Source organism: Alosa alosa, chromosome 8, assembly GCF_017589495.1.
Source record: "Alosa alosa isolate M-15738 ecotype Scorff River chromosome 8, AALO_Geno_1.1, whole genome shotgun sequence".
NCBI lineage: Eukaryota > Metazoa > Chordata > Actinopteri > Clupeiformes > Clupeidae > Alosa > Alosa alosa.
The window spans coordinates 27274799-27288324 of record NC_063196.1 but is presented as its reverse complement, the minus strand read 5'-3'; the positions used below and the strand labels follow the sequence as shown (position 1 = coordinate 27288324).

Here is a 13526-nt window from a genome sequence, read left to right as displayed (position 1 = left end):
TAGAAGACGTCTGGCTAAATTGCTATTAAATCCGCTTAGCAGCCGTGGCCCACTGGTTAGCACTCTGGACTTGTAACCGAGGGTTGCCGGTTCGAGCCCGACCAGTGGGCACGGGCTGAAGTGCCCTTTGAGCAAGGCACCTAACCCCTCACTGCTCCCCGAAGCCCGTTGTAGCAGGCAGCTCACTGCGCGCCGGGATTAGTGTGTGCTTCACTTCACTGTGTGCTGTTTGTGTTTCACTAATTCACCGATTGGGTTAAATGCAGAGACCAAATTTCCCTCACGGGATCAAAAAAGTATATATACTATATATACATCGTGACCATGCTGCGCAAATTTGTTCAAAACTGCTGCATTGAAGTTAACTCTGCTAAGATCTTATCACAACATAGTAGGCTACATTGAAGAGACTAAACTAAGTTAAGTTATGCAATCAAGCAGTATCTCAAAGCTAACATTAGAATACTGTTTGGATTGAATTTAGCATGCTTAGCTTACAGCTGCTTGTCAATTTCGTTAAAGGGCTCATTTTATTGACTCTGACACTGAATGTTTGCAAAATCCCGATGTAAATGGAAAAGTGTTTTCCAAAATTCAAAAATGCTTGTCCCAAGGAGAAGTACGAACCTTTATTTTAACTATGTAGAAAACGTTATGAATTGCATCCACACATCATCAGCCTTTAAACTGTGTTAGAATTGCAATTTGCAAGGGTTCCCTCACGAACGTCTTAAAGTGACAGGCACTCAATTAGACCTATACACTTCCCCATATTGTTCTCTGATAACCATTTCTTGCCTTGTTTGGCTGTATGTTTTGGATCATTGTGTGGTTTAATGTTCAAATGCTGCCTTTTGCAGTCATGGCCTACTGGTTAGGGCTTAGGCCTTTGGGCTTGCCGGTTCGACTTCACTAATTCACGGATTGGGAAAAATGCAGAGACCAAATGTCCCTCACGGGATCAAAAGATATACTGACTTATTACCAACTTACATACTATTGGGGCAGGTCTCTCGGCACACTGCCTGATCTTTTCCTCCTAATCTTAATGTAGCCTCTTGTTTTAGTGTTACTGTTTACTTTGAGAAAGTCACCAGGTCCCCCTGGTTGAAAAACATCCCAAAATAATAATTTTCTCACCCCCACAATTGAAATGGACATGGTGTCATTTGGTTTTAATGCTTCCCTTTTTTATGCCAATCTCAGGCCATGTCCCTGGGTCAAAAAAATCCAGCGAAAGTTAAATTCTTTGTCCAGGTGTGCCCTTATAAAGGTTAAGCTGAGTTGTGCATGTTTGGAGAAGAGTGGAGAAAAATAAAATGAGAATTCTTTCACAATTCTGTGGTGGTGTCTTTTACTTAATGGGCATATTTACTGAAGTAATCTAAAAGTAATCCTAAAGTAATCAGATTACGTTACATGTTTTTGGTAATCCAACTGATTACGTTACTGATTACAAAAATGACCATGTAATTTGTAGTCAGTAATGGATTACATTTCAAAGTAATCTGACCCAACCCTGTTAACAACACATATAACGCATCTCCTTTTGGTCTCCCAAGTGATCTGAGGCATGCCTGATTAACTGATTATAACTTTTTTTAAAAATTGTCTAGCAGTTGTTAGCTGTTGATCTCTGGAACTATTGATTGTCTTTATATGCATGTACTGTGTGTGTGTGTAAAGCTCTTTGGTTTAAAATCCGCAGTATGAATTGCCTTACTTAATTTCTCTCTGTCCGCTCCATCCCACCACCTGTCTTTTAGGAATGCTGCTCCATTGCCCACTCATTTCTTCGTGATCCTGACGGGCTGTAAGAACGACTCCTTCTCTCCCTACGAGTGCGAAGGGCTCCTGGACGCAGTGGCTTTCATCCTACCTCACCGGCCCGACAGGCAGGAGATGTGCTCGGTGAGAACAGATCACTTTCAGCCATCTTGAGACGATGCTAGTGTAGTGGGGCAGTGCTAGTGTAATGGCTAAGGAGCTGGGTTAGCATGCAGTAGCCTGAGAAATTGTGGGTTCAATTCGACTTCCACTGTTGTGCCCTTGAGCAGGGCACTTAACCCAGAATTGCTCTAAGGACTGGCCCTTCTAATATAACATACTGTAAGTTGCTTTAGATAAAAGCGCCTATTAAATGAAGAAATGTAATCATGCAACACCTCTACACATATCAACTAGTGCTCTAAGGCCCAGCAGCCTAGGTTATTGAAAAAAGGGTTATGGGCTACAGGAGGAATCAGAAAAGTGAAAAGTTTCTCTCCTGTGAGAAGGCCTTGAAATAAATGGCATAAAAAACTTTGTCATTCTCAAAACAGTCTCTAATGTGTGTGTCGTTGCAGCAACAATAGATGTTTATATTGTTAAGGCTAATGTACACCTAGCTGTTGAGTCCTGTAGGGTCGCTTGGTGTTGCCTGTGTGGGTGGGAAACAGTCACACTACTACGCACACAGCAATGACTAGTGTTAAATATATCTACCGGTATATCTAGTCAAGAAAATGTTTGATTTAACAAGTTGCAAATTACACTGGCATTGTCAGTCCTAGATCATTTTGTTGTGGAAGAATGAAAGAGGCTGAGGAGAAAAAATGTGAAACTGTGTCAGATCGATGTGTTAGGATTGTATTTTCCTTACAATATTTTATGCCTCTTAGTGTAACGGAGGCGAACTGAGCTAGCGTGCTAGTTGCCCGTGTAAATCCTCACAGCCCTAACTTTAAGAACACTTCTAACCGCTGAGTTGGAAGCCTGGGCTTTTAGCTCAGTGGTTAGAGCGTTCAACTCCCATGCCGGTGTGTCGAGGTGGCGGGTTCAAGGGCTGTGAGCGGTGGACAAATTACGACCTCTGTTACATTAGCACCAAAAGGTAAACCAAACAGCCAATTAGAGCCACCCTTTTCCCTACTGCTCCGATGTGATTCATGTTGAATTGGCTATAAACTAGTCGCCCTTCGGCAGTCACAAAAACACATGTGGGACACTGGCTTCGGGACAGTGGTTAATTCTCAAGAATGTAAACAGTAGAGTCAGTGGAAACGGTGTCAACAAACAAACCATTTCTCTCTCTCTGTTTTGCCACAGAGTGACAGATTGTGGAAGAACTTGCTAATTTCTCATCTGTCCTTTGGTTTCCTCTTCTTTCCCACACAGAGCGAAAACGACTTCCAATGGGTGGAAGAGTGGGCCAAACTTCATGTGGCACGAGTGCGAGATGTGGAACTCCTGACTGGGCTGAGCTTTTACCACGACCAGCTGGAAATAGACAAGACCTTGCAGATCAAGACTTCCATAAAGACATTCTAGAAACTCAACCCCTGTGGACAGAGACAGTCATCTTTTTATAGTCGAGATATTTTAAAGGCTTTGCTGTACATTTGACATATCACAAGAAAATCGTGGTAAACCAAAATGGAGGTTTACCTATAAGTGCAGCCAAAGACTAGTCCACACTGCCTCATGTCCTGTAGTGAGTGAATCATGACGAACAATTGAGGGGTAAAAGAAGGGCTCAAATGAACTCATACTGGGTGCAGCTCTTTTTCTATTTGTATAACAGCGAGCAATTTTAATAGCAGCATCACTCGAAGGAACCACAGCCACTTTTGGGCAGAATTTTTTACAGACATTTTTTTAGTAAGGAATTTTGGCAGCATTTTCAACCTTATGCCAGTAATTTGTGTTTCAGGCCAGTTGGGTGTTGTGAATAGCCACAACTGGTATGCAGTGATCTTAAAAAATAAAACAAATAAGTAAATAACAAGACAACAACAGGAAGGCAGCATAGGCACACACCATTCTTGGGCTGCCATTTGCCCAGTTCTGTGAGAAGACCTTGACATTTCAGAGTATTTGTTTGTTTTGTCTGTTTGTTTGTTTTGTTGTGTATATTTATGGTTTGTTTGTTGAATGGTCGACGGAGAAGTCTTTTGTTTATTTTTGTGTTTTTATATTTTTTTATTTTCTTGTAATTGTGAACTTTTTGTCAAAATGTTTAAGTAAACTATTTGCTAATGGTTACCATCTCCACAGATTGTTGTACTGTTTGTACTGGAATAAACATCAGTTATAGCTATAAATTCCAAGGAATTACCAGTGCATGAACATACAAAACATATGATTCAAAATATAATGTTAAAATAGATAACTTAGCTAATGTTTGCTAGCAGTTATGCTAATACAGTAATATTAACAATGTTAGCAATGCTAAATATGCTAAGTAAGTACATTGTTACTTAGCCAGGGTTGGGTAGTAACGGATTACATGTAATTTGGATTACGTAATCAGATTACAAAAATCAAGTAACTATAATCAGCCCAGATTACAATAAAATATTGTGTAATCAGATTACAGTTACATTGTTGGGGATTACCTGATTACATTTTATCATGCAAGCAATGCAACTTTTTATTGATAGCCTAGTTATCTTTTCTCATTGTTCTCATTTCTCATTGTGTGCTTCACCTCACTGTGTGTTCACTGTGTGCTTCACTAATTCGTGGATTGGAAGACCAAATTTCCCTCACGGGATCAAAAGAGTATCTATACTCACCGTTCTGTATCCGTCGTCTTCTTTTTTCCCCACAATAACTTTTCATTTGAGACTTTTTCGTCTGACTCTGTTTTTTCTGACAGTGTTTTTTTTTGAGACCTGATTTTCTGAGACCTGACTTCACTTTTTCTGACAGCGTTTTTTCTGAGACCTGACTTCACTTTTTCTGACAGCGTTTTTTCTGAGACCTGATTTTCTGAGACCTGACTCCACTTTTTCTGACAGCGTTTTTTTTTTTAGATCTGACTCCACTTTTTCTGACAGCATTTATTCTGAGACCTGACTCCACTTTTTCTGATAGCGTTTTTTTCTGAGACCTGACTCCACTTTTTCTGACAGCATTTTTTCTGACACCTGATTCCTTAGAGATGTTTTTCTGAGGCAGTTTGGTTTGAAGCGGTTTTATCTGAGGATGACAGAGGTTTTTCTTACGCTGAGGCAATTTTGTCTGAAGATGACAGATGTTTTTCTGAGTCTGACACCTGAGTCTGGTTTTTCTGATGCTGAGGCAGTTTTGTCTGAAGATGACCAATGTTTTTCTGAGTCTGACACCTGAGTCTAAGGATGTCCTAAAATGAACACCGTAGTCATGAGATTTGCAAATTTCATGACAGTTACACATCACACTTGTAATAATAGTCAACCTATCCTGACTGGTTTACAATGCAATTCTTTTCATTTCACATGTGTCTGTCGTGAACAATTTAGCTAAGTGTCCACGTTTCAACAGTAAGTTATAGCTGAACACTTCCAACTCACCAGGATAAGTTCAAAATAAATCAAAACAGTTCTTCTCGGAAATCTTCAAGGTGTCAATTACAACTCTTAGTCTATTCTATCTGTTCTGTGTTGTATGTAAGCGATAATGAGCTATTTGCCATAAATCTTATGTGAAATCTCTGTATCTGGTGGATGGTGTGAGTGTCGGAAAATGGAAGGGAGGAAAATTAAGTATCGTTTCTCTACAAGGGGAGGGACTTAGAGAGTGTCCGATAACACCCCACCACCAATACTAGTGCAGCCAAAGAGAGGGACCACTCACATCAAGTGGGTGAAACTAACGAGGGTTACACTAGCAATTATGCTAACAATGCTAACTATGTTAGCAAAGTTAACTATGCTAACCATACTACTTAGCTAATGTTTTCTAGCAGTTATGCTAACTATGCCAACAATGTTAACAATGCTAACTAGCTACAATTCGTGGGACAGTTGGAATGGCTGAACAGTTAAAAAGTTGAGTCGTTTATATGGTAAAATTGTTTAACAGTGAATTATTGTAGTGAGGACTTTTATTTTGAAACAGTTTTGGGCAGAGGAAACAGTTGAACAGGATATGTAGTCTTAAAGGGGTGGTTCAGGATTTTGGACATAGGACCTCATTTCCAAGTAAGCAAGTGTGATATTTATCAGTGGAGACCGTTTTCAACACGTTTCATCCAGTCCTTCTAATTGCAGAGTTCAAGAGGTGCTAGGCTAGCGCAAGTCAACGGTATGTGCTAGCCTGAAACTAAAAACAGTCTTACCCACTCCAAAGTACACCCAAGGCAAATAAATTATAACGCCAGACTATCGATGAAAATGTCTGTATTGATAGTTTTATTTCTAACATTATTCTATCCTTGCATTTCAACGATCGCATTACATTTTGAGGGACTAGTGTCTTAGCAGCAGCGGAATTATACTTGCTCCATTTAGTAGTACTGCGCCAAAAAGTAAACAGTAAAGCGCACTCCTATGGGGATACCTAGTAGTAGCCTTGGTAATATCAGTCCGCTGCTGAGATGCAAAATGACTACTACCAACTTCAGGGAACAAAGTATAACTATTGCAACGCGATGCGAGGGTAGTTGTATTTCTTACACTATTTTATCAACACAGACATTTACATCGATTGTCTGGAATTTGCCTCGAGTGTCCTTTGGAGTAGGTAAGACTGTTTTTAGTGGCAGGCTAGCACATACCGTTGACTTGCGCTAGCCTAGCACCTGCGAACTCTGCAATTAGAACGACTGGATGAAACGTGTTGAAAACGGTCTCCACTGATAAATATCACACTTGCTTACTTGGAAATGAGGTCCTATGTCCAAAATCCTGAACCACCCCTTTAAGAGAGCCAGATTGTATGCTTAAAGCCTGAGACTGGTAGTTGCTGCAGGTGGCCTGGCCACCTGGCATACTGTAAGATTCTAATTGCTTAATGGCCGTATTGTGATGTCAAAATCGCCCATGTCAATGAGGCAATGTTTAATAGTTTTTAATTCATAGTTTAAAAAGTATAAAAGTTACAGAGATGAGAAATAGCAGCTATGTCCTTTAGAAGACCTACGTTACACCTACGTTACGTTACGTTATAACTTGAATGAATTTTCTACGTTAAACGGTTTAAACTGTACAGTATATTGTAATAAGCCTAGAATGTGAGGTCAGACTGTTGTGACTAGAGAAATACTCTACAGAAAAAGTAGCACAGATGTATAAACAGTAATCTTTATTTAACACAATTCATGCAGCTACCAAACATGTCAGACTGGGATTCATGAAATCTTAAAACCAAATGCTATCAACCTGGGCCAAACAACACACCACTATGAAGCCTACTACACAGAAGACACTGCAATAAAGAGACCATACAAAGAGATCACACACACAATAAATGGGTAAAGCTATAGCCCACACCACCCCCATAGGGCACTGCACAGGTTCACACTGCACTTTAAGATTCATACCAAAGACGCATCAGACTACAACATAAGGCTTTAGATCACCACAACCCTCCCACCCAATCATGAAACGGATACTGCCAGGTTTAAAATAAGTTACACACACACACACACACACACACACACAAAGTCAATAAACACTTAACTCTCCCGGATACTGAGACCCTCCCCAGGGTCTAAGCTTTGGCGCTGGTTGGCACGGGGAGAAAGCAGACGCCAGTCCAGCGCCGTGAGGCCTCCCTAACAACAGCGAACCGAGCACCTCTTTCTGAGAAGCAGCAACGCCACGCGCTCCTCGCCCGGCCTTATCTACAGGTTAGCCCACTAAACTATCTTAGCCGCAGCCCTAAATAGCATACTGAACGGCACCCACCCCCAAACCTTGAGTGCAGCTCGGCGTTAGCAACCACACGCCACTTCCCAGTTCAACTCACCCTTTGCTGTGCTCTTCTTTTTATGACTATGCCTCTCCTTCAACTCGACGATAATCACTGCTCCAAAAGTTCCTGCTCCTTCACGCTCATCAGTGGTCAGGTGCGAAAGCAATCAATTAACTCAACCCACTCTTCCCCCCCAGCTCCCTCCCCCACATACGCCAGTCATAACAATACATTCATCCAACGCCATTTCATTACACTCCCCCACCCATAAAACAGACTCGTCCTCGAGTCGAATTCAAAACATTTCATAGTCCAGGGACCACACTGGTACCCTCCTTGAACGCCCTTGGCATGAGTCTTTGGATAGCGATGCACCTTGCTGGGTCTCCCCAGTCATTTCAGAATGGCTAGTCATGGGTATTCGTGATGGTCCCAGGGTGTGAAGATTCCTGACCACCTTGATTCTGTGTGGCCGGAGCCGGCCGGTTTCTTTGCCCTTGTGATCCTACTGAGGCGGGCGCAGCTTCCTGGCACACTGCTTGCTCCCCTTGTAGGTGTGACTGGGGCACCTGATCTGGCGCTGGCACTACCACCTCGCCTCTCGACCCCTGTAGAAGCTAAGGTCTGCAGCCAGGTCTCTTTAGGTGGGATGCCAGCTGTCCCAGGCTCTCTGCACCCTCTTGGTTGGTAACCTCTGTTACAGAAGACAGACATGGTTTAAGTCGGGTTGAAGTGCACCACTATTTCTGTCCCCCCCTCAACAGGCACCAGTCTATACAGAACTTCTGTTATTCTCTCTGTGACTTTATATTGCCCCTTAAACCTTCGTTGTGTAATTTTTGGACAGAGCCCCCTTTTCCTAACTTTCCCCGGACCCACACCAATTCTCCCTCAGAATAGTATTGAAATGTGCTCTGAAGTCATATTCTTCCTTCTGCTTCCCAGAGGCTCTTAGCTGATGGCCCTTTACCGCCTCTACCACTGTAGACAAGGTCTCCAACAATCTAGCCACATACTCTGAAGAGAAGGAAATCCTTCCCATTAGCAAGGTTAAGCATAACATCCACGGAAAGGACTATCTCTTTTCAAAACAACTTTATAGGGTGTAAAACCAGTACTGGAGTGCACGCCGCTTCTATAGGCCATCATCACATAAGGCAACAGGATATCCCAGTTAGCTTGGTTATCATCTACAAATAAAGACAACATGGATGCCAGTGTCCTGTTAAACCTTTCAACCATTCCATCAGATTGAGGATGATAAGGTGATGTCCTGGTCTTATGAATGTTCAGCAACTGGCACACTTTTTAAATAACCTGGATTCAAAATTTCGGCCCTGATCAGTATGGATTATCCTGGGGGCTCGAGGCGGCACACCCACTGTTCAACCAACAACTTGGCCACCGTCTCAGCTTCCTGATTAGGAAGAGGGAATGCCTCCGGCCCATTTGGAAAAAGTAATCCCCAATAACTATAATGTATTTGTTTCCTTTGGAGGTTTCGGGAGAGGTCCCAAATGTCCAACGCCACCCGCCATATGGGCTTGATGCTACAACCGATTGGAGTGGGAGCCCGCCATTGTTTCCCCACATCTTTTCTGGACCCACAATCCACACATTCACGACACCATCGCTTTTACATCTCTAAACCAGCCCAGCCAATAGAAACGGTCTTTCACTTTTGCTTGTAGTTTCTGTATTCCCCAAGTGTCCACCCGTAATATCATTATGCAACTGTCTTAAAATTTCTGACACCATTACAGTAGGAATAACTACCTGGACCTGGTTTTATGGCATCCGAAACCATGGAGGAAACCTCACCAACCGGGAGCCCCCTGCGTTTGTAACTGGGACCATACCAGTGCATACTTTTGTAAATCAGCCGGTGGTTGCAAACAAGTCACTCCCTCTTTTTTTAGAGCAATGATCTTTTGTAACTCGGCATCTTCCCGCTGCGCCAGAGCCAACTCATCCCCTTCCCACCCTGGAGTTACATTAAGAGGCACATTTTGCACTGCAGCTATTACAGGCGCCCCCCATGTCTGTGGGGCTGGTTCCGGGGGCACTAGAGTTGACAGGTAAGCAGGCAGCCTAGAAAGGGCGTCAGCATTGGCATGCCCTCGTCCAGGGCGATGAACAATTTTATACTGAAAGCTTGCTAGCTGCTCTACCCACCTGGCTAACTGTCCCTCTAACCCCTGGAAATTATGCAGCCACCTCAAGGAATTATGATCTGTTAAGGGACAAATTCCTTACCCAACAGATAATGTTTAAAATGCCTGATGAACGTGACCATACTTAACAACTCCTTCTTGGTTGTGGCATATTTTCTTTCCTGCTTAGTAAGTGCTCTGCTGGCATATGCTATAACATGTTCACACCCCCCCTCTTCTTGTGACAATACAGCCCCGATACCCGCATCGCTAGCATCCATTATCTAAAATGAATGTTTTGGAGGGATCAGGGTATATAAGAACAGGTGCAGACATTAAACTCAGTTTGAGCTGTTCAAAGGCTGTTTGGCATCGTCTGTCCATTTAAAACGCCTGCCTTTCTCAGTGAGTTGGTGCAGGGGCGAGCAATCTCAGCAAACCCCTTCACAAACCTCCGATAGTAATGAGGCTAACCCCACAAAGCTCCTGACCTCTGTCTGATTTTTGGGCACCCGGCCACTGACGCACCGCCTCTACTTTTCGAGGATCAGCCTTCACCCCTTTGATGAAATGATATGTCCCAAATACTGCACCTGGTGGCAAACAAGTTACACTTACTGGGCTTGACTTTAAGGTTAGCTTGGCGTAGTTTTGTTAAAACTTCGTCCAGGCGGCCTAAATGTTCCTGAAATGTCCGTCCAAATATTATGATATCGTCCAGGTACACCAGACAGGTGGTCCACTGAAGATCTGCCAGCACCAGATCCATCAGTCGCTGAAATGTACTAGGACTATTGCAAAGACCAAAACTGAGGACATTGAATTCAAACAGGCCTTGCCGAGTGATAAAAGCAGTCTTATGTTTATCCCTAGGATCCAGCTCCACTTGCCAGTAACCACTGGCTAAATCAAGCGTGGAGAACCAGCAAGCTTTATTCAGACTGTCTAAGGCATCATCAATGCGTGGCAACGGATACGCAGCGTCTTTCCTGGTTACATCGTTTAACTTCCGATAATCCACACAAAAAAGCGGAGGCCGCCCGTCACACGCATTACGCACCAGAACTACTGGAGCTGCCCACGGACTATGAGAAGGCTGAATTATGTTATTTGCCAACATTTGCTTTACATGGTCAGACACCTCATGTTGTAAATGAAGGGGAACACGACGGGGTGGCAACTTCACAGGCTTTGCATCCCCTGTATCGATCTGGTGCAGTGTCAGGTGAGTTCTCCCCAAATCCCCCTCCCCCTCACTAAACACAGACATATTTCTTTGTAACAGCTCACGGATATCAGTTAAATTAGATGGAGTAAAATTCTTCTGATGTAATCCAAAATGAGCAATAAGCTTGTCAACAGACCAAGGCTCCTTTGGGCCATTCTCATCCTCCCCCATGCCCAAATGTTCAGCCTTACAGCTCACCTCAATGTCAGTATGTAATGTTCCCAGCCTCATACCCTCCTTCAATGTAAGGGGATCTTTAGTAACATTAATCACTCGTATCGGCAGTCTACCCCTCTCCACTCTACAGACCACCCGAGCGATCATTACATCACATTGGTTTGATAGTGTGTCTGATGGTTCCAACATACCCTCACAGCTGGTCATGAAGGAATTATCCACCTTTCCAGCAATGATTGCCTCACTACGGGGGGGAATTACAGTGTCTTCAAGGCGATCACAGTCCGGGTTTATCAATATCTGCCGGAATAATCAGGGGAAACATTTTACCCATTATACAGCACTCCTTTTTACCAAAGTCCACAATGACACCATATTTATTCAAGAAGTCAAAACCAAAAGAATATCCTGGGAAGGCACATCAGCTACCAAAACTCAGCGATTAATGCCAAAGCGTCAAAACTGGCAGACTGTCTGCCATTTTCCCCAAAATCCCCATCAACCCTCCATTAGCTGCAGACACGTCACCATGATGTCCAGATAGTTCTGTTCCCCCCTCAGTGATCTCAAGCCAAAGTTGTTTTGGTATGACTGATAATGCTGCCCCACTATCTACCAAGAGAAGGGAGTCTGACGCACCTATTTTGGCTCTGATGTATCCGGAGCCACCCTGGTTGCTTGCAGAGGCCGCATATGTACCAACTCGCCGGGGGGCAGGCAGTGGGCCTACGGTGCCTGCCCCCTGTAGTTTCCCTGCAAATATGGGCAGTCTCGTTTTATGTGTCTGGTACACCCACACTCCCAACAACCACCCCCCGCCCCTCTGACTCGATCTGCGGACCCTTGTGAACCACTGTTCCTGGGCTCTCGTCCAGGCTCCCTGGAAAATTGAGTGGGAGTAGGGTTTGCCATAGACTGTTGCATATTACTCACTGTTACACGGAGAGATTTTACTTCCTGCCTTAATTCCTCCACCATTCCTAGCATCATTTGCATTTGTTCATCACTTTTGGGTTTATGCTCCACCACCACCCCCTTACTTTTTTGCATCAGGCATCAGATGGGTTTTGCTCCATATTCCTAAAAAGCTCTAATTCAGAAGCAAGATCAATTGCATCTTCTAGGGTATCAGGTTTTTGCTCTACGCAGGCTGATGCGGAAGTCCACCAGTTACCAAAATGTGTAGAAACTGATCTCTTGCCAACATATCGCGAGTGCAGTTATCAGCTGTGGGGTAAGCTTTAATGGCGAGGGCAGCCGTAGGGCATTCGAATTCTCTTGGGTCTCATTATGCATCGTCGTCGTGGCTGTAAATGTAGCCCTACTCAATGGCTACTATCACAGGGGCTCGAAACATCTAGCCATAGCAGCTTTTAGCGAAGCATAGTTTCCTTTGGCATCACCAGACAAACCACTATAAATATCTCTTGCAGCCCAGAGTAGAAGAGACATAAATTTAAGTTTTAAGGGTTCATCCCAATTATTTACATCAACGGCCAGATCAAATTGCTCTGACCAATCGGACCACTCCCGACCTACACCAGTAAGCGTCTCTGGCATAAACACTGGCGGCGCGAGTAGCTCTTGATGGTTCCACACCCTTAGCGGTCAACAGCTTGAGGGACCAACATTATCCTCTCCATCTGACATTTTTGCAACAGTATCTAGGTTTTATAGGGTTCACAGAAACTAAGCAAATCCCACCGCTGCCACCAGTGTAATAAGCCTAGAATGTGAGGTCAGACTGTTGTGACTAGAGAAATACTCTACAGAAAAAGTAGCACAGATGTATAAACAGTAATCTTTATTTAACACAATTCATGCAGCTACCAAACATGTCAGACTGGGATTCATGAAATCTTAAAACCAAATGCTATCAACCTGGGCGAACAACACACCACTATGAAGCCTACTACACAGAAGACACTGCAATAAAGAGACCATACAAAAGAGATCACACACACAATAAATGGGTAAAAGCTATAGCCCACACCACCCCCATAGGGCACTGCACAGGTTCACACTGCACTTTAAGATTCATACCAAAGACGCCATCAGACTACAACATAACGCTCTAGATCACCACAACCCTCCCACCCAATCATGAAAACGGATACTGCCAGGTTTAAAATAAGTTACACACACACACACACACACACACACACACACACACACACACAAAGTCAATAAACACTTAACTCTCCGGGATCTGAGACCCTCCCGGGGTCTAAGCTTTGGCGCTGGTTAGCCGCGGGGAGAAAGCAGGCGCCAGTCCAGCTCGTGAGGCCTCCCGAACAACAGCAGAACGA

The 13526-nt window shown here is 43.7% G+C and overlaps 1 protein-coding gene across 1 annotated transcript in view; it reads left to right on the top strand.

Moving 5' to 3' along the window:
• The window catches only part of enpp1 (ectonucleotide pyrophosphatase/phosphodiesterase 1), a 46759-nt gene extending 42731 nt beyond the window's left edge, over nucleotides 1-4028 (top strand). The window contains 2 exon segments of the mRNA XM_048250888.1: nucleotides 1767-1911; nucleotides 3157-4028. Coding sequence (XP_048106845.1) covers nucleotides 1767-1911; nucleotides 3157-3309 — 298 coding nt within the window. The 3' untranslated portion in view covers nucleotides 3310-4028.
• The last annotated feature ends 9498 nt before the right edge of the window (nucleotides 4029-13526 follow it).